The 16,857-nt window shown below is 42.3% G+C and overlaps 1 protein-coding gene across 1 annotated transcript in view; it reads right to left on the bottom strand.

The window, feature by feature from the left end:
• Positions 1–618: 618 nt before the first annotated feature.
• necab1 (N-terminal EF-hand calcium binding protein 1) overlaps positions 619–16,857 on the bottom strand; it is a 155,955-nt gene continuing 139,716 nt past the window's right edge. Inside the window, exons 11-13 of the mRNA XM_080194956.1 lie at positions 13,995–14,072; positions 9,102–9,193; positions 619–1,808 (exon numbers count right to left, since the gene is read on the bottom strand). Coding sequence (XP_080051082.1) covers positions 1,780–1,808; positions 9,102–9,193; positions 13,995–14,072 — 199 coding nt within the window. The 3' untranslated portion in view covers positions 619–1,779. The remainder of the gene's footprint in view (positions 1,809–9,101; positions 9,194–13,994; positions 14,073–16,857) is intronic.

Raw genomic sequence — 16,857 nt, 5'->3', positions numbered from 1 at the left:
AGATCCCTGAGGCACACCACTCGTAACTGCACTCCATGATGAATATTTACCATCCACCACCACCCTCTGTCTCCTATCTGATAGCCAATTCCTGATCCAACTTCCTAGATTACCCACAATCCCATACATCTGCATTTTCTGCAGAAGCCTACCATGGTGAACCTTATCGAACGCCTTACTAAAATCCATGTATACCACGTCAACTGCCTTACCCCCATCCACCTCTTTGGTCACCTTCTCAAAAAACTCAATAAGGTTAGTAAGGCACGACCTACCTGCTACAAAACCATGCTGACTATTTCTAATCAATTCATTACACTCCAAATAACTATAAATCCTATCCCTAATAATTTTTTCTAAAACCTTGCCCACAACAGAAGTAAGACTCACCGGTCTATAATTCCCGGCAAAGTCTCTGTTCCCCTTCTTAAACAATGGGACAACATTCGCTATCCTCCAATCCTCCGGGACTACACCAGAGACCAATGACGACCTGAAGATCTGAGCCAGAGGCTCTGCAATCACCTCTCTAGCCTCCCAGAGAATCCTAGGGTAGATCCCATCCGGACCAGGGGACTTATCTATTTTCAGCCCCTCAAGAATTTCCAGCACATCCTCTTTATCAACCGTAATACTGTCTATTTTACACCCCTGCAACCCAATGTCCTCCTCAGCTATATTCATGTCCAGGTCTTGCTGCTTATGGACATAGACAGCTTCAGTATCTGTGGGTTATGACTTTGTACAATCGTCAATGAACATTCCAGCTTCTGGCTTTATGATAGAGGGAAGATCATTGATGCAGGGGTGGCACAGTGACACAATGGTTAGCACTGCTGCCTCACAGCCCCAGGGACCTGGGTTCGATCCCCGGCTTGGGTCACTGTCTGTGTGGACTGCGCATATTCGCCCTGTGTCTGCATGGGTTTCCTCTGGGTCGTCTGGTTTCCTCCCACAGTCCAAAGATGTGTGGGTTAGGTTGATTGGCCATGCTAAATTGCCCCTTAATCTTAGAGGGACTAGCTAGGATAAATGGGGATCGGGCCTGAGTGGGATTGTGGCTGGTACAGACTCGATGTGTCGATTGGCGTCCTTCTGCACTGCGGGATTCTATGATCTAGCTGAAGTTGGCTGGACATGGGTGACTACTCTGCTGAACTCCTGAGATGATTGCCCTCCAACAATCACAGCCATCTTCATGTTTGGTATGACTCCAATCAAGGAAGAGATTACCACTGACATTATTTTTGCTAGGATCCCATGATCCCTTTCAGCCAAATGCGGCCTTAATGTCAATGGCAATCACTTTCACCTCAGTTCTTGAGTTTAGCTCTTTTGTCATTGTTTGAACTAAGGCTGTAATGAGATCATGAGCTGTGTGCCTCTGGCAGAATCCAAACTGAGCATTAGCAAGCAAATATCCCATTTCCATAATTCCCTTAAAAATATTATCAGCTGAAGTTGTGTGGTACAAATAGAATACAAAACTACTGTTACAAGATATACATCAGGATTACAGAATATATTACACTAATACATCTGTGCTGTTCATAAATGATACAGTTGCCTATTAATTAATGATTTATTGACCAAAACACATTCCTTCCAGTCATGGATTCATTTATCAAGTTCAGCATATCTAACATTTTTTCAAATGTTTTGGTTACATATCATTTTATTCTAGCTTGTTCTTACTACTGTAATATCAGTGAAGCTGTATCTAGATGTTTCACACAAAATTTCGTACTACTTATTTTTTCTGCAAGAGGAGACAATTATTCAGTTATTATTCAGAACCCACCATGATGCTGCGAAAGAAAGAGAAAAATATCAGGGTAATTCTCAAATATGTAAAACATATGCATAATGACTCATTTGAAAATGTTTAATGCATGTATACATGAGTAGCACATGACCCTGCTTGTGTGGAAATATGACATGTACTCTGGCAAATCATGGTAAATTAATTTCCATTATTATAAATGTTTGACAGGCTCAGTTGGTCTGCCACAATATTATGCCATATAAGCAAATTTTCTGCTAAAATCACAAACTCAGTTTGTACTTAGAAATGTTTATTAATAGTTAAAAGGTCCAAACCAATATGAGAGCATAATTGTTTTTCTCATTAATGGAGCAGAAAACCAATGGATTTTGTAAAATGAGGTAGAAATCAGACAGAACCCATTTGCTCTGTGTTTCTGTTTTTGGATCAAGAGTATCTGACCAGGGTAATGAGAAAGGAATGTTTCTTTTGCTGGCCTCCTCTCAATCGGGATGCTGCTCAAATCTGTGGCCACCTACATCAGAAAATGCCAAAAGATTCCTTCAAATGTCCAGCCAGACAAGACTATGTCTCCAACGAGAGATGGACAGTTACCCTTCTGAAATCCCATCAGATTCACAGATGAGCACCTGAGTAATGCTGCTCCGCAGTCAAAATTTATCGGTTTAACAGATGTTTATGCCTTTCTACAATTTTCTGCCAATCAGCTGCCAAAATTTATAATGGGTAATCATGAGAATGTCTGACCCTGAAATTCCAGGTACAGGTGTAAAAGAATGATTTGAAATTAATCATATATAATCACATAATCTTACAGTGCAGGAGGCCATTCAGCCTATTGAGTCTGCATCGACCACAATCCCATACAGGTCTATCCCCAAAACCCAATGCATTTACCTAGCTAATCCCCCTGACACTAAGGGGCAATTTAGCCTGGCCAATCCACCTAACCCATACATCTTTGTACTCCGGGAGGAAATTGGAACACCCAGAGGAAATCCACACAGATACAGGGAGAATGTGCAAACTCCACAGTACTTTAGATGGGTCAGTTTTTGTTCAATGTGCGCAGGAGGGTTTCCTGACACAGTATGTAGATAGGCCAATAAGAGGCGAGGCCACATTAGATTTAGTACTGGGTAATGAATCAGGCCAGGTGTTAGATTTGGTGGTAAGTGAACACTTTGGTGATAGTGACCACAATTTGGTTACATTTACATTAGCGATGAAAAGGGAGAGGTATATACTGCAGAGCAAGAGTTATAGGTCAGGGAAAGGAAATTATGATGCGATTAGGTGAGATTTAGGATGCGTAGGATGTGGAAGGAAACTGCAGGGTATGGGCACAATTGAAATGTGGAGCTTGTTCAAGATACAGCTATTGCATGTCCTTAACAAGTATGTACCTGTCAGGCAGAGAGGAAGTAGTCCAGTAAGGGAACCGTGGTTTACTAAAGAAGTTGAATTGCTTGTGAAGAGGGAGAAGGAGACTTGTGTGAAGATGAGACATGAAGGCTCAGTTAGGGCACTTGAGAGTTATAAGTTAGCCAGGAAGGATCTAAAGAGAAAACTAAGAAGAGCCAGGAGGGGACATGAGAAGTCTTTGGCAGGTAGGATCAAGGAAAACCCTAAAGATTTCTATAGGTATGTCAGGAATAAAAGAATGACTAGGTTAAGATTAGGGCCAGTCAAGGACAGTAGTGGTAAGTTGTGTATGGAGCCGAAGAGATAGGAGAGGCGCTAAATGAATATTTTTCATCAGTATTCACACAGGAAAAAGACAATGTTGTCGAGGAGAATACTGAGATTCTCAGTATCTATTAGGGATTAAGGTTCTTAAGGAGGAGGTGTTAGCAATTCTGGAAAGTATGAAAATAGTTAAGTCACCTGGGACGGATGGGATTTATCCTAGGATTCTCTGGGAGGCTAAGGAGGAGATTGCAGAGCCTTTGGCTTTGACATTTAGGTCGTCATTGTCTTCAGGAATAGTGCCAGAAGACTGAAGGATAGCAAATGTTGTCCCCTTGTTCAAGAAGGGGAGTAGAGACCATCCTGGTAATTATAGACTAGTGAGCCATACTTCTGTTGTGGGCAAAGTTTTGGAAAGGATTATAAGAGATAAGATTTATAATAATAAATATTACAATTATAATAATAAATAAGAAAGGAATCATTTGATTAGGGATAGTCAACACGGCTTTGTGAAGGGTAGGTCGTGCCTCACAAACTTTATTGAGTTCTTTGAGAAGGTGACCAAAGAGGTGGATGAGGCTAAAGCAATTGATGTGGCGTATATGGATTTCACTAAAGCTATTGATAAGGTTCCTCATGGTAAGCTATTACAGAAGATAAGGAGGCATGGGATTGAGGATGATTTAGTGGTTTGGATCAGAAATTGGCTAGCTGTAAGAAAACAGAGGGTGGTGGTTGATGGGAAATGTTGATCCAGGTGTTCAGTTACTAGTGGTGTACTGCAAGGATCTGTTGTTTGTCATTTTTATAAATGACCTAGATGAGGGTGTAGAAGGATGGGTTAGCAAATTTGCAGATGACACTAAAGTCAGTGGAGTTGTGGACAGTGCGGACAATGCGGGAGGATGTTGCAGGTTAAGAGGGAAATAGATAAGTTGCAGAGCTGGGCTAAGAGGTGGCAAATAGAGTTTAATGTGAAAAGTGTGAGGTGATTCACTTTGGAAGGAGTAACAGGAATACAGAGTACTGGGCGAATGGTAAGTTACTTGGTACCGTGGATGAGCAGAGAGATCTCGGTGTCCGTGTGCATAGATCCCTGAAAGTTGGCATCCAGGTTGATAGTGTTGTTAAGAAGGCGTATGGTGCGTAAGCTTTTATTGGCAGAGGGATTGAGTTTCGGTGCCATGAGGTCATGTTGCAGCTGTTCGAAACTCTGGTGCGGCCGCACTAGGACTGTTGCGAAACTCTGGTCGCCGCATTATAGGAAGGATGTGGAAGCATTAGAAAGGGTCCAGAGGAGATTTACCAGGATGTTGCCTGGTATGGTGAGAAGGTCTTATGAGGAAAGGCTGAGGGACTTGAGGCTGTTTTCATTAGACAGAAGAAGGTTAAGAGATGCTTTAACGTGGAGCTTATTCAAGGAGCAGCTACTGTGAGTCCTTGATAAATATGTACCTGTTAGGCAGGGAGGAAATGGTCGAGTGAGGGAACCGTGGTGTACTAAGGAAGTTGAATCTCTGGTGAAGAGGAAGAAGGAGGCTTATGTAAAGATGAGAGGTGAAGGCTCAGTTAGGGCACTGGAGAGTTATGAAATAGCCAGGAAGGAGTTAAAGAGAGAGATAAGAAGAGCTAGAAGAGGACATGAGATGACTTTGGTGGATAGGATCAAGGAAAATCCTAAAGCTTTCTACAGGTATGTTAAGAATAAAAGATTGGTTAGGGCAAGATTAGGGCCAGTCAGAGACAGCAGTGGGAAGTTGTGCGTGGAGCCTGAAGAGATAGGAGAGGCACTGAATGAGTATTTTTCGACAGTATTCACACAGGAAAAAGTCATTGTAGTCGAGGAGAATACTGCGATACCAGGTAGTAGACTAGATGGGATTGAGGTACATAAGGAGGAGGTGTTGGCAATTCTTGAGAGTGTGAAAATAGATAAGTCCCCTGGGCTGGATGGGAGTTCTATGAGGACGTGTCTAGGGTGGTGGATAGAGGAGAGCCGGTGGATGTGGTCTTTCTTGATTTTCAGAAGGCGTTTGACAAGATACCTCACAAGAGGTTATTGCAGAAGGTCAGGGGACATGGAGTTGGGGGTAGGGTGTTAGCGTGGATAGAGGATTGGTTGTCAAATAGGAGGCAGAGAGTGGGGGTCAATGGGTGCTATTCGGATTGGCGGTTGGTGACTAGTGGAGTGCCCCAGGGGTCGGTGCTGGGGCCTCAGCTATTTACCATTTATATAGATGATCTGGAGGAGGGAACGGAGTGTATGGTGTCGAAATTTGCTGATGACACCAAGATTGGTGGAACGGCAAATTGTGCGGAGGGTGTGGAGAGTCTGCAGAAGGATCTAGATAGGCTGGGCAAATGGGCCAGGAAATGGCAAATGGAATTTAATGTTGGCAAGTGCGAGGTGGTCCACTTTGGTAGGAATAATGGTAGGAAGGATTATTACTTACGTGGTGAAAAACTGCAGCAGGTGACGGTGCAGAGGGACCTCGGGGTCCTTGTGCATGAGTCGCAAAAACCCAGCTTGCAGGTGCAGCAGGTGGTCAGGAAGGCGAATGGGATGCTGGCCTTCATAGCAAGGGGGATTGAATATAAAAGTAGGGAGGTCTTGCTGCGGCTGTATAGGGCATTGGTGAGGCCGCAGCTGGAGTACTGTGTGCAGTTTTGGGCGCCGTACTTACGCAAGGATATTTTGGCCTTGGAGGGAGTGCAGAGGAGGTTTACTAGGCTGATGCCGGAGTTGAGGGGGTTGAGCTATGAGGAGAGGCTGAATAAACTAGGCTTGTACTCGTTAGAGTTTAGAAGAATGAGGGGAGATCTCATTGAGACGTATAAGATGATGAATGGGATGGATAGGATAGAGGTGGAGAGACTCTTCCCGCTCAGAAAGGACAGTAGGACTAGGGGGCACAGCCTCAAGATAAAGGGGGGACGGTTTAGAACGGAGTTGAGGAAGAATTTCTTCACTCAAAGGGTGGTGAATCTCTGGAATTCTCTGCCCGTTGAAGTGGTGGAGGCTACCTCGCTAAATATTTTTAAGAAGCGGGTTGACGGGTTTTTGATAAGAGAGGGGATTAAGGGTTATGGGGAGAGGGCAGGAATGTGGAACTGAGCCACGACAGATCAGCCATGATCTTATTGAATGGCGGGGCAGGCTCGAAGGGCTGGATGGCCTACTCCTGCTCCTATTTCTTATGTTCTTATGATTTACCCTAGGATTCTCTGGGAGGCTAGGGAGGAGATTGCAGAGCCTTTGGCTTTGATGTTCATGTCGTCATTGGCTTCAGGTATAGTGCCAGAAGACTGGAGGATAGTAAATGCTGTCCCCTTGTTCAAGAAGGGGAGTAGAGACCATCCTGGGAATTATAGACCAGTGAGCCTTACTTCTGTTGTAGGCAAAGTTTTGGAAAGAATTATAAGGGATAGGATTTATAATCATCTAGAGGGAAATAAATTGATTAGGGATAGTCAATACAGTTTTGTGAAGGGTAGGTCGTGCCTCACAAACCTTATCGAGTTTTTTGAAATGGTGACCAAAGAGGTGGATAAGGGTAAGGCAGTTGACGTGGTGTATATGGATTTTAGCAAAGCGTTGATAAGGTTCCCCATGGTAGGCTATTGCAGAAAATGCAGATGCATGGGATTGAGGGTGATTTAGCAGTTTGGATCAGGAATTGGCTCGCTGATGGAAGACAGAGGGTGGTAGTTGATGGGAAATATTCAACCTGGAGTGCAGTTACACGTGTATGGTGTACCTCAAGGATCTGTTTTGGGGCCACTGCTGTTTGTCATTTTTATAAATGACCTAGATGAGGGTGGAGAAGGATGGATTAGTAAAGTTGCTGATGACACCAAAGTCAGAGGAGTTGTAGACAGTGAGGGTGGATGTTACAGTTTGCAGAGGGACATAGATAAGCTGCAGAGCTGGGCCGAGAGGTGGCAGATGGAGTTTAATACAGAAAAGTGTGTGGTGATTCACTTTGGTAAGAATAAAAGGAGTACAGAATATAGGGCTAATGGAAGGACTCTTAGTAGTGTGGATGAGCAGAGGGATCTCAGGGTACATGTGCATAGCTCCCTGAAAGTTGGCACCCAGGTTGATAAGGTTGTTAAGAAGGCATACGGTGTGTTAGCTTTTATTGGTAGAGGGATTGAATTTCGGAGCCGTGAGGTCATGTTACAACTGTACAAAACTCTGGTGCGACCACACTTGGAGTATTATGTACAGTTCTGGTTGCCGCATTATAGGAAAGATGTGGAGGCATTGGAAAGGGTGCAGAGGAGGTTTACCAGGATGTTGCCTGTTATGGTGGGAAGGTCTTATGAGGAAAGGCTGAGGGACTTGAGGTTATTTTCATTGGAGAGAAGAAGGTTACGAGGTGACCTGATTGAGGCATACAAGATGATCAAAGGATTGGATAGGGTGGACAGTGAGAGCTCGGATGGTGATGGCTAACACAAGGGGACATAGCTTTAAATTAAGGGGTGGTAATTATAGGACGGATGTCAGAGGTAGGTTCTTTTCTCAGAGGGTAGTAAGGTCTTGGAATGCCCTGCCTGCAGCAGTTGTGGACTCGCCAACTTTATGGGCGTTCAAATGGTCAGTGGATAGGCATATGGATAACATTGGGGTTAGAGGGTCATTAGATTGGTTCCAGTGGTTGGTGCAACATCGAGGGACGAAGGGCCTGTACTGCGCTGTAATGTTCTATGTTCTATCTTAATAGAGGCATACAAGATGATCAGAGGATTAGATAGGGTGGATAGTGAGAGCCCTTTTCCTTGGATGGAGATGGCTAGCGTGAGAAGACATAGCTTTAAATTGAGGGGTGATCGATATCGGACAAATGTCAGAAGCAGATTCTTTACTCAGAGAGTGGTGAGGGCATGGAATGCCTTGTCTGTGACAGTAATGGACTCGCCAATATTAAGGGCATTTAAATGTTCATTGGATAAACACATGGATGATATTGGAATAGTGTAGGTTAGATGGGCTTTAGATTGGTTTCACAGGTCGGCACAACATTGCGGGCCAAAGGGCCTGTACTGCACTGTAATGTTCTATGTTCTATGTTCCACATAGTGACCTAAGCCAGGAATCGAATCCAGGCCCCTGGCACTGTGAGGCAGCAATACTAACCATTGTGATACCATGCTGCCCAAGTTCCTCCTTGTTTTTTGAATATTAATCTTTGACCAATCAGAAGCAACAGTTTTTAAAAATTATCTGTTCTCTAAAACCTGTCAGAATTGTGAAGACCTTCATTAGATTACCCATTGATCCTCTTTGTTTCAAAGGAAAAGCCCATATTTTTGCCAGCATTTCTTTATAACCACAGATTCCTGGTGTTATTTTAGCCACTTTTCACTGAACCCTTCCCATGGTTCTAATAGCCTTCCTTTCATGGAATGCCCAGAATACACTAACTGTGGGTTAATCAATGTCTTGTGCAATTATTATCTTCATCCCCCAGTGTAACAAAATTCATAATTTGTGCATTAAAGTAATGCTTGACTGTTTACGGTAATAAGGAAGAAGGCTAACAGAAATTAATTGCTCACACATGAAATTAAGTAATATCAATTGGATCAGTAATAAGCCTATTATGAAGTCTCTTACCAGGCACAAGCATTGTTGTTACTAGTTCTGGAGTGTCCAAGAAATCCACGTTGCTCCTCTGAAAGGTCTTGCTGTAATTAGTCTGGATGTGGCTGTGTGGTGATTGACATATCAATCAGAGACACATCATTTACACTTCCTGATTACTGCACAAAATACATTTAACATGGTGTTATGGGTTTTTATTAAGTTTTTGATAAGATCTGGCAAGGGATGAATAACATTTTGTCCAAATATGACAAAGTTTGATTTAAGTGACCAAGAGAATAAAGCCACAAGTTTCCAAAGATTTAGAATAAACAAAAATAAACTTTACTATATACAAGGTCAAAGAGACAAAACAATTTACAATATCTATCTCATACTCTATCATTTCGGATTAATAAAAGGTACATATGAATTAATAGCCAACCTGTGGTCAAATGCACCACACTATGACTAAACAGATCCCACGATTTCTTAGCAACTCACCCAGATGTCTTCAACATTGTGTGTCACCCAATCTCATTGAAACCCTATCTCCTCACAAGAAACTTCAAACTTTTCGCTTTTGAATATCGAACCTCTGAATTGCCTCCAGTCTACTGCAATTCAAAATGTCTCGATGACTGCCCACCTCCCAGAGTTTTAATTTCATTACCTGAGAATCTATTCCTCTGGATTTCCAAGTCTGCACACCAGCCTCTACTTGAGTAATTTCAACGTTTAATAGCCAGCTAGCTTCACTGGGCTGGTACTGCTCCTGGATTTTACCAAACTACAATCTCCCCAGCTATACCAAACTACAAATGGCTTCTTCTCTGCCCCAGTTCTTTTCAACATGGAACTTGTCACCTCAGCTCCCCAAGACTTCTCTTGAACCTTAATTAGACAAAACGATCAAATTGCTTCTCAGACTTCGCCTGAGCTCCAACTCCACAGAGCCTAACAATAACACTTTTGATGTCTGAAATGTGCTAACAGCAATATCTTTTCAGTACAACCTTTTCCCTTTCTCAAAAACACTTCCTCACCCAACAAACTGGTCAATTGAAACCCTGAAATTGTCTTCAGCTCCACCCATTTCCATGGTGACGTACCTTTCCATAGCTCTCTGAATGTTTTAAATTAATTGTAGCTTTAACGCTCAAAACAAAATACTCCCTGTGCTACATTTCTTAGCAAGCAGTGTAGACACCTCTGTGTCAATCCTCCAACTGAAAAAGCTCATCTGCTGTTTTATGATCTTACCTTTTTAGTTGCTAGCCCTTTAAGTCAACATAGCCTTAACCTTCCAGGTATAATGATCTTCAAGCTGATTTAGTTGTACTTATCCCATTTTCTACAGTTAAACTTTAATCTTATCAGAACTAAAAATGACTTAAAATATTACAATGAACCATGAACTAGATATTTATAACAACAGGTAGCATGAATAATCAATACAAACACCTGAAATTGTTAAAGGCATTGGTGAAGGGAAAGGAGGGAACTACAGAATCTATAATCTTCATTTTTAAAAACAAAGAAATACAAAATGTGCTGCTGGTATGTTATTTGAAAAAAACTGAATATCTGCTACCTGTTAATAAATATTTGTTTTTTTCCCTGTGGTAAACGTGAAGGCAGTTTGTGGGATGGTCAATGGTTTGAGATGTAGGAAATGCCTATTGGTCCTAGCCCCTTACAAAAAAGAAATGAGCCACTGAAACACAACAATGCGGTTAGAACAAACTTGAGAGGTGATAGCATTTACAGTGGTGTAGATGGAGATCTTTAAAAAATCTATTTCAGTTGCGAACTGGTAAAATGACATGTGTCAGGAAGTACTTCACTGAAAAATTGACTAATATCTGAAATGGTCTTCTATATTGGATAGTAATGACAATGGCCTGAATTTTTCACCCATCAGGTATGTACCCAGCAGACCTGGGTATGGACACAAAATGTGATTCTGGCCAAAAAAGGCCTACAATGCAATTTTACACTGACTGGTCAATTAACAGGCAGTCAGCATGAAGCACATACTGGGAAAGGCTCAGTGCTGCCACGGGTGGTGAGAAGAGGGAAGCACAGTAAGAAGTCTCACAGCACGTGGTTAAAGTCCAACAAGTTTATTTATAAACCTGTTGGACTTTACCCTGGTGTTGTGAGACTTCTTACTATGTTTACCCCAGTCTCACGCTGGCATCTCCATATCATGAGAAGAGGGAAGGCACAGAGAGAAGGAAAGGTGTGGACTAGCTTTTCTAATGTGTTCCCTTAGAGGGAAAACCAAAGCAGAACTGTCTCAGGCAGTCGAAGATCTATAAAAAAAGTAAATTGTAGTGGAGAAATGCTGCAATGAGTACATTTGCAAAACATTTAAGCACAAATCTCAGTCCCCAGACACCTTTTCTAATTTTATTTTAGCCCTGACATGTTATCCTGTCCTGGACTGAGGTTGCAGCTAAAATGTAAAGACCACCTAGCCAATCAGCGCATCTATCAAGCACAAATGCAGACATGCCACATAAAATTGCTTTAAATTGACCTATTAATGTGCTAAATTCCCTTTTTGATTGCTGGTGGGCATGTTTTAGACACTTGCACGTGCCTGCTGACTGAAATGTCATGCAATTTCACATGTTTCCAGGTCGTAAAGTTCTGGCCAATATCTCAGGATTTATTTATGAGTATTCTGGATGCTATTGTGAGGTTCTACGGAGGAATAAGTTAGAGGTGCCAAATATACTTAGCTGAGCATACCCAATGTTGATGATCCTTTTTTATTCACTTTATCACCCTTTGAACAGTTTACAACCAGGACATCCTAATTGAACCAAGGGTTCTGTCAAAGTTCCGTTCCGAAGGTCACTAGTTTAAACCCATGCATACAATGCTAATTATGTCCAATGCTGGTTCAATTGAGATGCAATTGCATCTTCTGCTCTAATTAAAACATAGAACATAGAAAAACTACAGCACAAACAGGCCCTTTGGCCCACAAGTTGCGCTGAACATATCCCTACCTACTAAGCTCATCTATAAACCTCTATCTTACTAAGTTCCATGTACTTATCCAAAAGTCTCTTAAAAGACTCTATCGAATCCGCCTCCATCACCACTGCCGGCAGCCGATTCCACGCACCACCACCTTCTGAGTGAAAAACTTACCCCTGACATCTCCTCTGTACCTACTCCCCAGCACCCTAAACCTGTGTCCTCTTTCAGCCCTGGGAAAAAGCCTCTGAGAATCCACTCGATCAATATCTCTCAACATCTACACCTCTATCAGGTCATCTCTCATCCTTCGTCTCTCTAAGGAGAAAAGACTGAGCTCTCCCAACCTATCCTCATAAGACATGCCACCCAATCAGGCAACATCCTTGTAAATCTCCTCTGCGCCCTTTCTATCACTTCCACATCCTTCCTATAATGAGGCAACCAGAACTGAGCACAGTACTCCAAGTGGGGTCTGACAAGGATCTTATACAGCTACAGCATTATCTCCTGACTCCTAAACTCAATTCCTCGATTGATGAAGGCCAGTACCCCATATGCCTTCTTAACCACATCCTCTACCTGCGAATTTGATTTGAGTGTCCTATCAACCCGGATCCCAAGATCCTTCTGATCTCCCACACTGCCAAGAGTCTTACCCTTAATATTATATTCTGTCATCCCATTTGACCTGCCAAAATGAGCCACCACACACGCTTATCTGGGTTGAAGTCCATCTGCCACTTCTCCACCCAGTCTTGCATCCTATCTATGTCTTGTTGCAACTTCTGACATCCCTCCAAACTATCCACAACACCTCCAACCTTTGTGTCATCAGCAAACTTACCAACCCATCCCTCCATTTCCTCATGCAGGTCATTTATAAGAATCACAGAGAGCAAGAGTCCCAGAACAGATCCCTGGGGCACTCCACTAATGGCCGACCTCCAAGCAGAAAAAGACCCATCTATAACCACTCTTTGCCTTCTGTGGGCAAGTCAGTTCTGGATCCACAAAGCAATGTCCCCTAAAATGTCCCTAATTAAGGACAATTACTTCAGATACACATCCTGAGATCTAAGACATATTGGCAGGGACTTATTCTAAGGAAAATATGCTGGAAACTGCATTTACAACAATAGCTTTCATTTATATTGTGCCTTCAGTAAAATGATTCAAGGAGTTTCATAGGAGCATTATCAAACAAAGTTGAATACCAAGCCAAATAAGATATTAGAACAAATAAAAAGTTAGCCGAAGAGGGAGGTTTTAATAAACATTAAAAAAAAGGCCAATAGGTTTGGAGATGGAATTTCAAAGCTTGTTGCCTAGGAACCCAATGGCATGGTCATCAATGATGGAATGATTAAAATCAGGAAAGTGTAAGTGATTTCGGAGGGTTATATGCCTGGAGAAAGTGACACAGGTATGGAGGGACGAGTGTAGAGAAGTTTAAAACAAAGGTTGTGAATTTTAAGAAAGCACATTAAGGTGAGTCATCATAACTGTGATGATGAATGAGACTTGATTCGGAGAGTTAAGATTTTTTGGGTGAACTCAAACTTGCGGAGGATGGAAGATGGAGGCCAGTTGGGACAGCATTGGAATAGTCAATTCCAGCGATACCAGGTCATGGTAAACGGTAAATGCACAGGTTTACGGAAATAGTGCAGGTGGTTGGGCTTGGGTAAGATGCTCTTTCGAAGACCATATGCAGATTCAATGGGCCAAGTGGCCTCCTTCTGCACTGTTGGGATTCCATTGTTCTATATCTGTTAGAATTTACAAGCTGTATTGGTTTGTAAAAAAAATAACAAATGGAAGGATCTATGTAGCTCATTTTCCCTAGCTGCTAAAAGTGCAGCTGAGGTCACTCTTATTTATTTTCTGCTTTCCATCTAGTTTGATTATTCATCTAGTGCCATTACTTACTTTTTCCAGAGATTAGTGTTTTCCCAAAATTCATAAAGTGTAAAACGGGATTCAGCTGAAAGTTTCTGCACAGAAATGCTATTGAAAAGAAACAATGATTCGCAATTAATAAAACCATGGGTATATAAAATAGTAGTTAATGAGCAATATAAATCTATTGTGGATGCATAATTCCTGTTAACATTTGATATTGATCGGTTAAATACAACATCTAAGTGTGAATGTTATTAAAATTATGGTTTACCGGAAAGAATTTAACAAACTTTAATAGTTATGGCTCCCATTGACTACAGTGTGCCCCTGCACACCTACAATGAAAATTGATGGATACTTTCTCCCGAGGTGGGCAGGCTGAACTGAAAAATCACCCAACATCCACTACCCACCATGCTGAAGAAAATCTAAGTGAATGTCTTTTGGATAAGATATAAAACCTGACCTATTCTCTTGGGTGGACAAAAAAGATCCCATATCGTTATTTCAAAGAAGACCTGGGAAGTTACCCTTAGTGTCCTGATTAATGTTTATCATAGAATCCATACTGTGCAGGAGATGGCCATTTGGCCCATCAAGCCTGTGCTGTCAACAATCCTACCCAGGCCCTATCACCATGACCCTACGTATTTACCCTGACACTAAAGGGCTATTTAGCATCGCCAATAAACCTAACTTGCACATCCTTGGAGTGTGGGAGGAAACCGGAACACCTGGAAAAAAAAAACGCAGACACTGGGAGCACGTGCAAACTCCAGACACTCACTCAAGACCGGAATTGAACCTAGGTCCCTGATGCTGTGAGGCTGCTGTGGTAACTATAGTGTCGCCCCTATCCCTGGAGGAACTAGCTGATTATCTGGTCATTATTGTAGGTTGTGCCTGTTTGCAAATTGGCTGCTCTGTTTCCTATCATGAAACCATAACTAGAATTCAAAAGTATTTCAGCTACTGTTAAGCACTTTGAGAGATCCTGAGCTGTGTGGAACTTCTAAGGGTCCAGCAGGTGTAGAACAACATTTGTTTAATGAAGCTGAAAGGCAGGAAAACCTTCAAACACTGACAGGCCGATGCTGGCAGCAATCCTTGAGAGTGCACCTTCATTATTTGACAGATGATTTCCTACTTTTGTCTCAAACTTTACTTATCTTGAGCTGTACTTTCCAGCTGTCAGCCTTCACTGCAGCATGGTAACAGTTTCTGAAAACTTGCTATCTTGGGCCTCTGATGAGAAACAGAAAGAGCAGCAACAGGAGCAACAGTATAACTAGTAACCTTTTCCTCAGCCACGTGCCACTCGACAAGACAGAAGGGATGGACACAGGGATCCCGCATGAAAGAGGCAAGACACCCAGTGAAGTCTTCAGGCAGTGAAATGCTCTATTGACATGTGTTAGCACCAGTGTCTTAGGAAGTTCAGGCTTTCATGGTAGGGTGCTGCTGATATTTGCAACATTCTGAAACAAGACCGCATCTTTCTTAGTGGACCAGAAGGACACATTTGGCCAGTTGCCATGATGATGGCATCAACACAGATCACTCCCCCCCACCCTCCTTCTGCCGCCCCCCCACCCCACCCCACTCCAACCACCAGCATCATCCACTTCAATTCTCTGCCACTCCATGCAGTTCCCACTCTAATTTGCAAGGAATGCAGAGTTTCAAATGTGAGAAATGGATTGTGTGAAGATGAGGGAAGACAGCATATGAGGCTTGACATGTGAAAGTGTTATGTCACTCACCTCCCATGCCCTCCTGTGGCTCTTCAACCTCTTGAGACATTGTTTCTATGTTTGCAGGACCACATGCCTTCTGCTTATTTTCTCAACTATTTCCATCATTGCCTGCTTGGTTTGAGAGGTTGGCCTTTTGCTCCCATCTTTGGGAAACACCACTTCACCAGTCCCTCAGCCCCTCCAGCAGGACTTTAAGGTAAAAGTCAAAGACCCAGGGTCAGCCTTCCCATTTCTGTGTTTGCACAAATCTCAAGAATCCATGTCCAGCTGATTCTTTCTGATGAATGCCAGGGTTTCTTTTATAAGCAAATCCTTCCTTTGCCAGATTTACTGCATCTCCCTGCCTCCCCTCTCTGATAAGTCAGGAAACTCGGAAGCAGAATGCTTATACCATGACCATGTTAAAAAACCATGCAAAGCTCGCCTCAGTGACAGATGGTTACCTCACCTGCTACAAATCCTCTACCCCTCAACGCAATGTGTGCAGGTCTGGTTGGAGAAAATACCGTCAAAATATGAGTTGTGCCTTTAGATTCTGTATCGTAAATATTGTGTGCTCTCAAAGTAAAGTGCATGCATAGTGGAAAAATGATGAACATGTGTCCTAAAATATTCCAACCATTGATTTTAATAAATGGAGAAATCATGGTACATGTGCCTACTGCAGGGGAAAGCTCCTCATTAATAATTACATTTTGTCAAATTTTTTGTGAAAATGAAGGTGACAGAAGAAAAATCCTCACTGTCACAAGTGTTTCAAACTCTTCCGCTCTTTCAAATTTCATAGTTACGTTGTTTACTTTTTAAAAGAACTCTGATGCAAAACAAGATCGGTGGCAATTGTATCAATGCATCTCTAAAATAGATTTTAAATAAGCATCTTTATTTGTGCCCTAAAGTTCTTTCAGAGGGCAAAGCCCTATTTAAGTAAGAAGTTGTTACTTTTCATAATCCAAAACTGGTGGGGTGTGCATTAAAAAATATTTATGTATATGAAATGTATCCGGTCAAATATGGATACAGTATTTTCCAAAAATGTTACATTTGAAAACTAAGCCACTGTCGCCCAATTTCTCTTCATCAATATTATGTAAGTACGAGGCCTTCCTATAACTACCTGAAAACCAGATGGA

This window comes from Carcharhinus amblyrhynchos, chromosome 8 (genome assembly GCF_965287045.1).
Source record: "Carcharhinus amblyrhynchos chromosome 8, sCarAmb.v2.hapA, whole genome shotgun sequence".
NCBI classification, from domain to species: Eukaryota; Metazoa; Chordata; class Chondrichthyes; order Carcharhiniformes; family Carcharhinidae; genus Carcharhinus; species Carcharhinus amblyrhynchos.
This window is presented reverse-complemented; position numbering and strand designations above follow the sequence as displayed.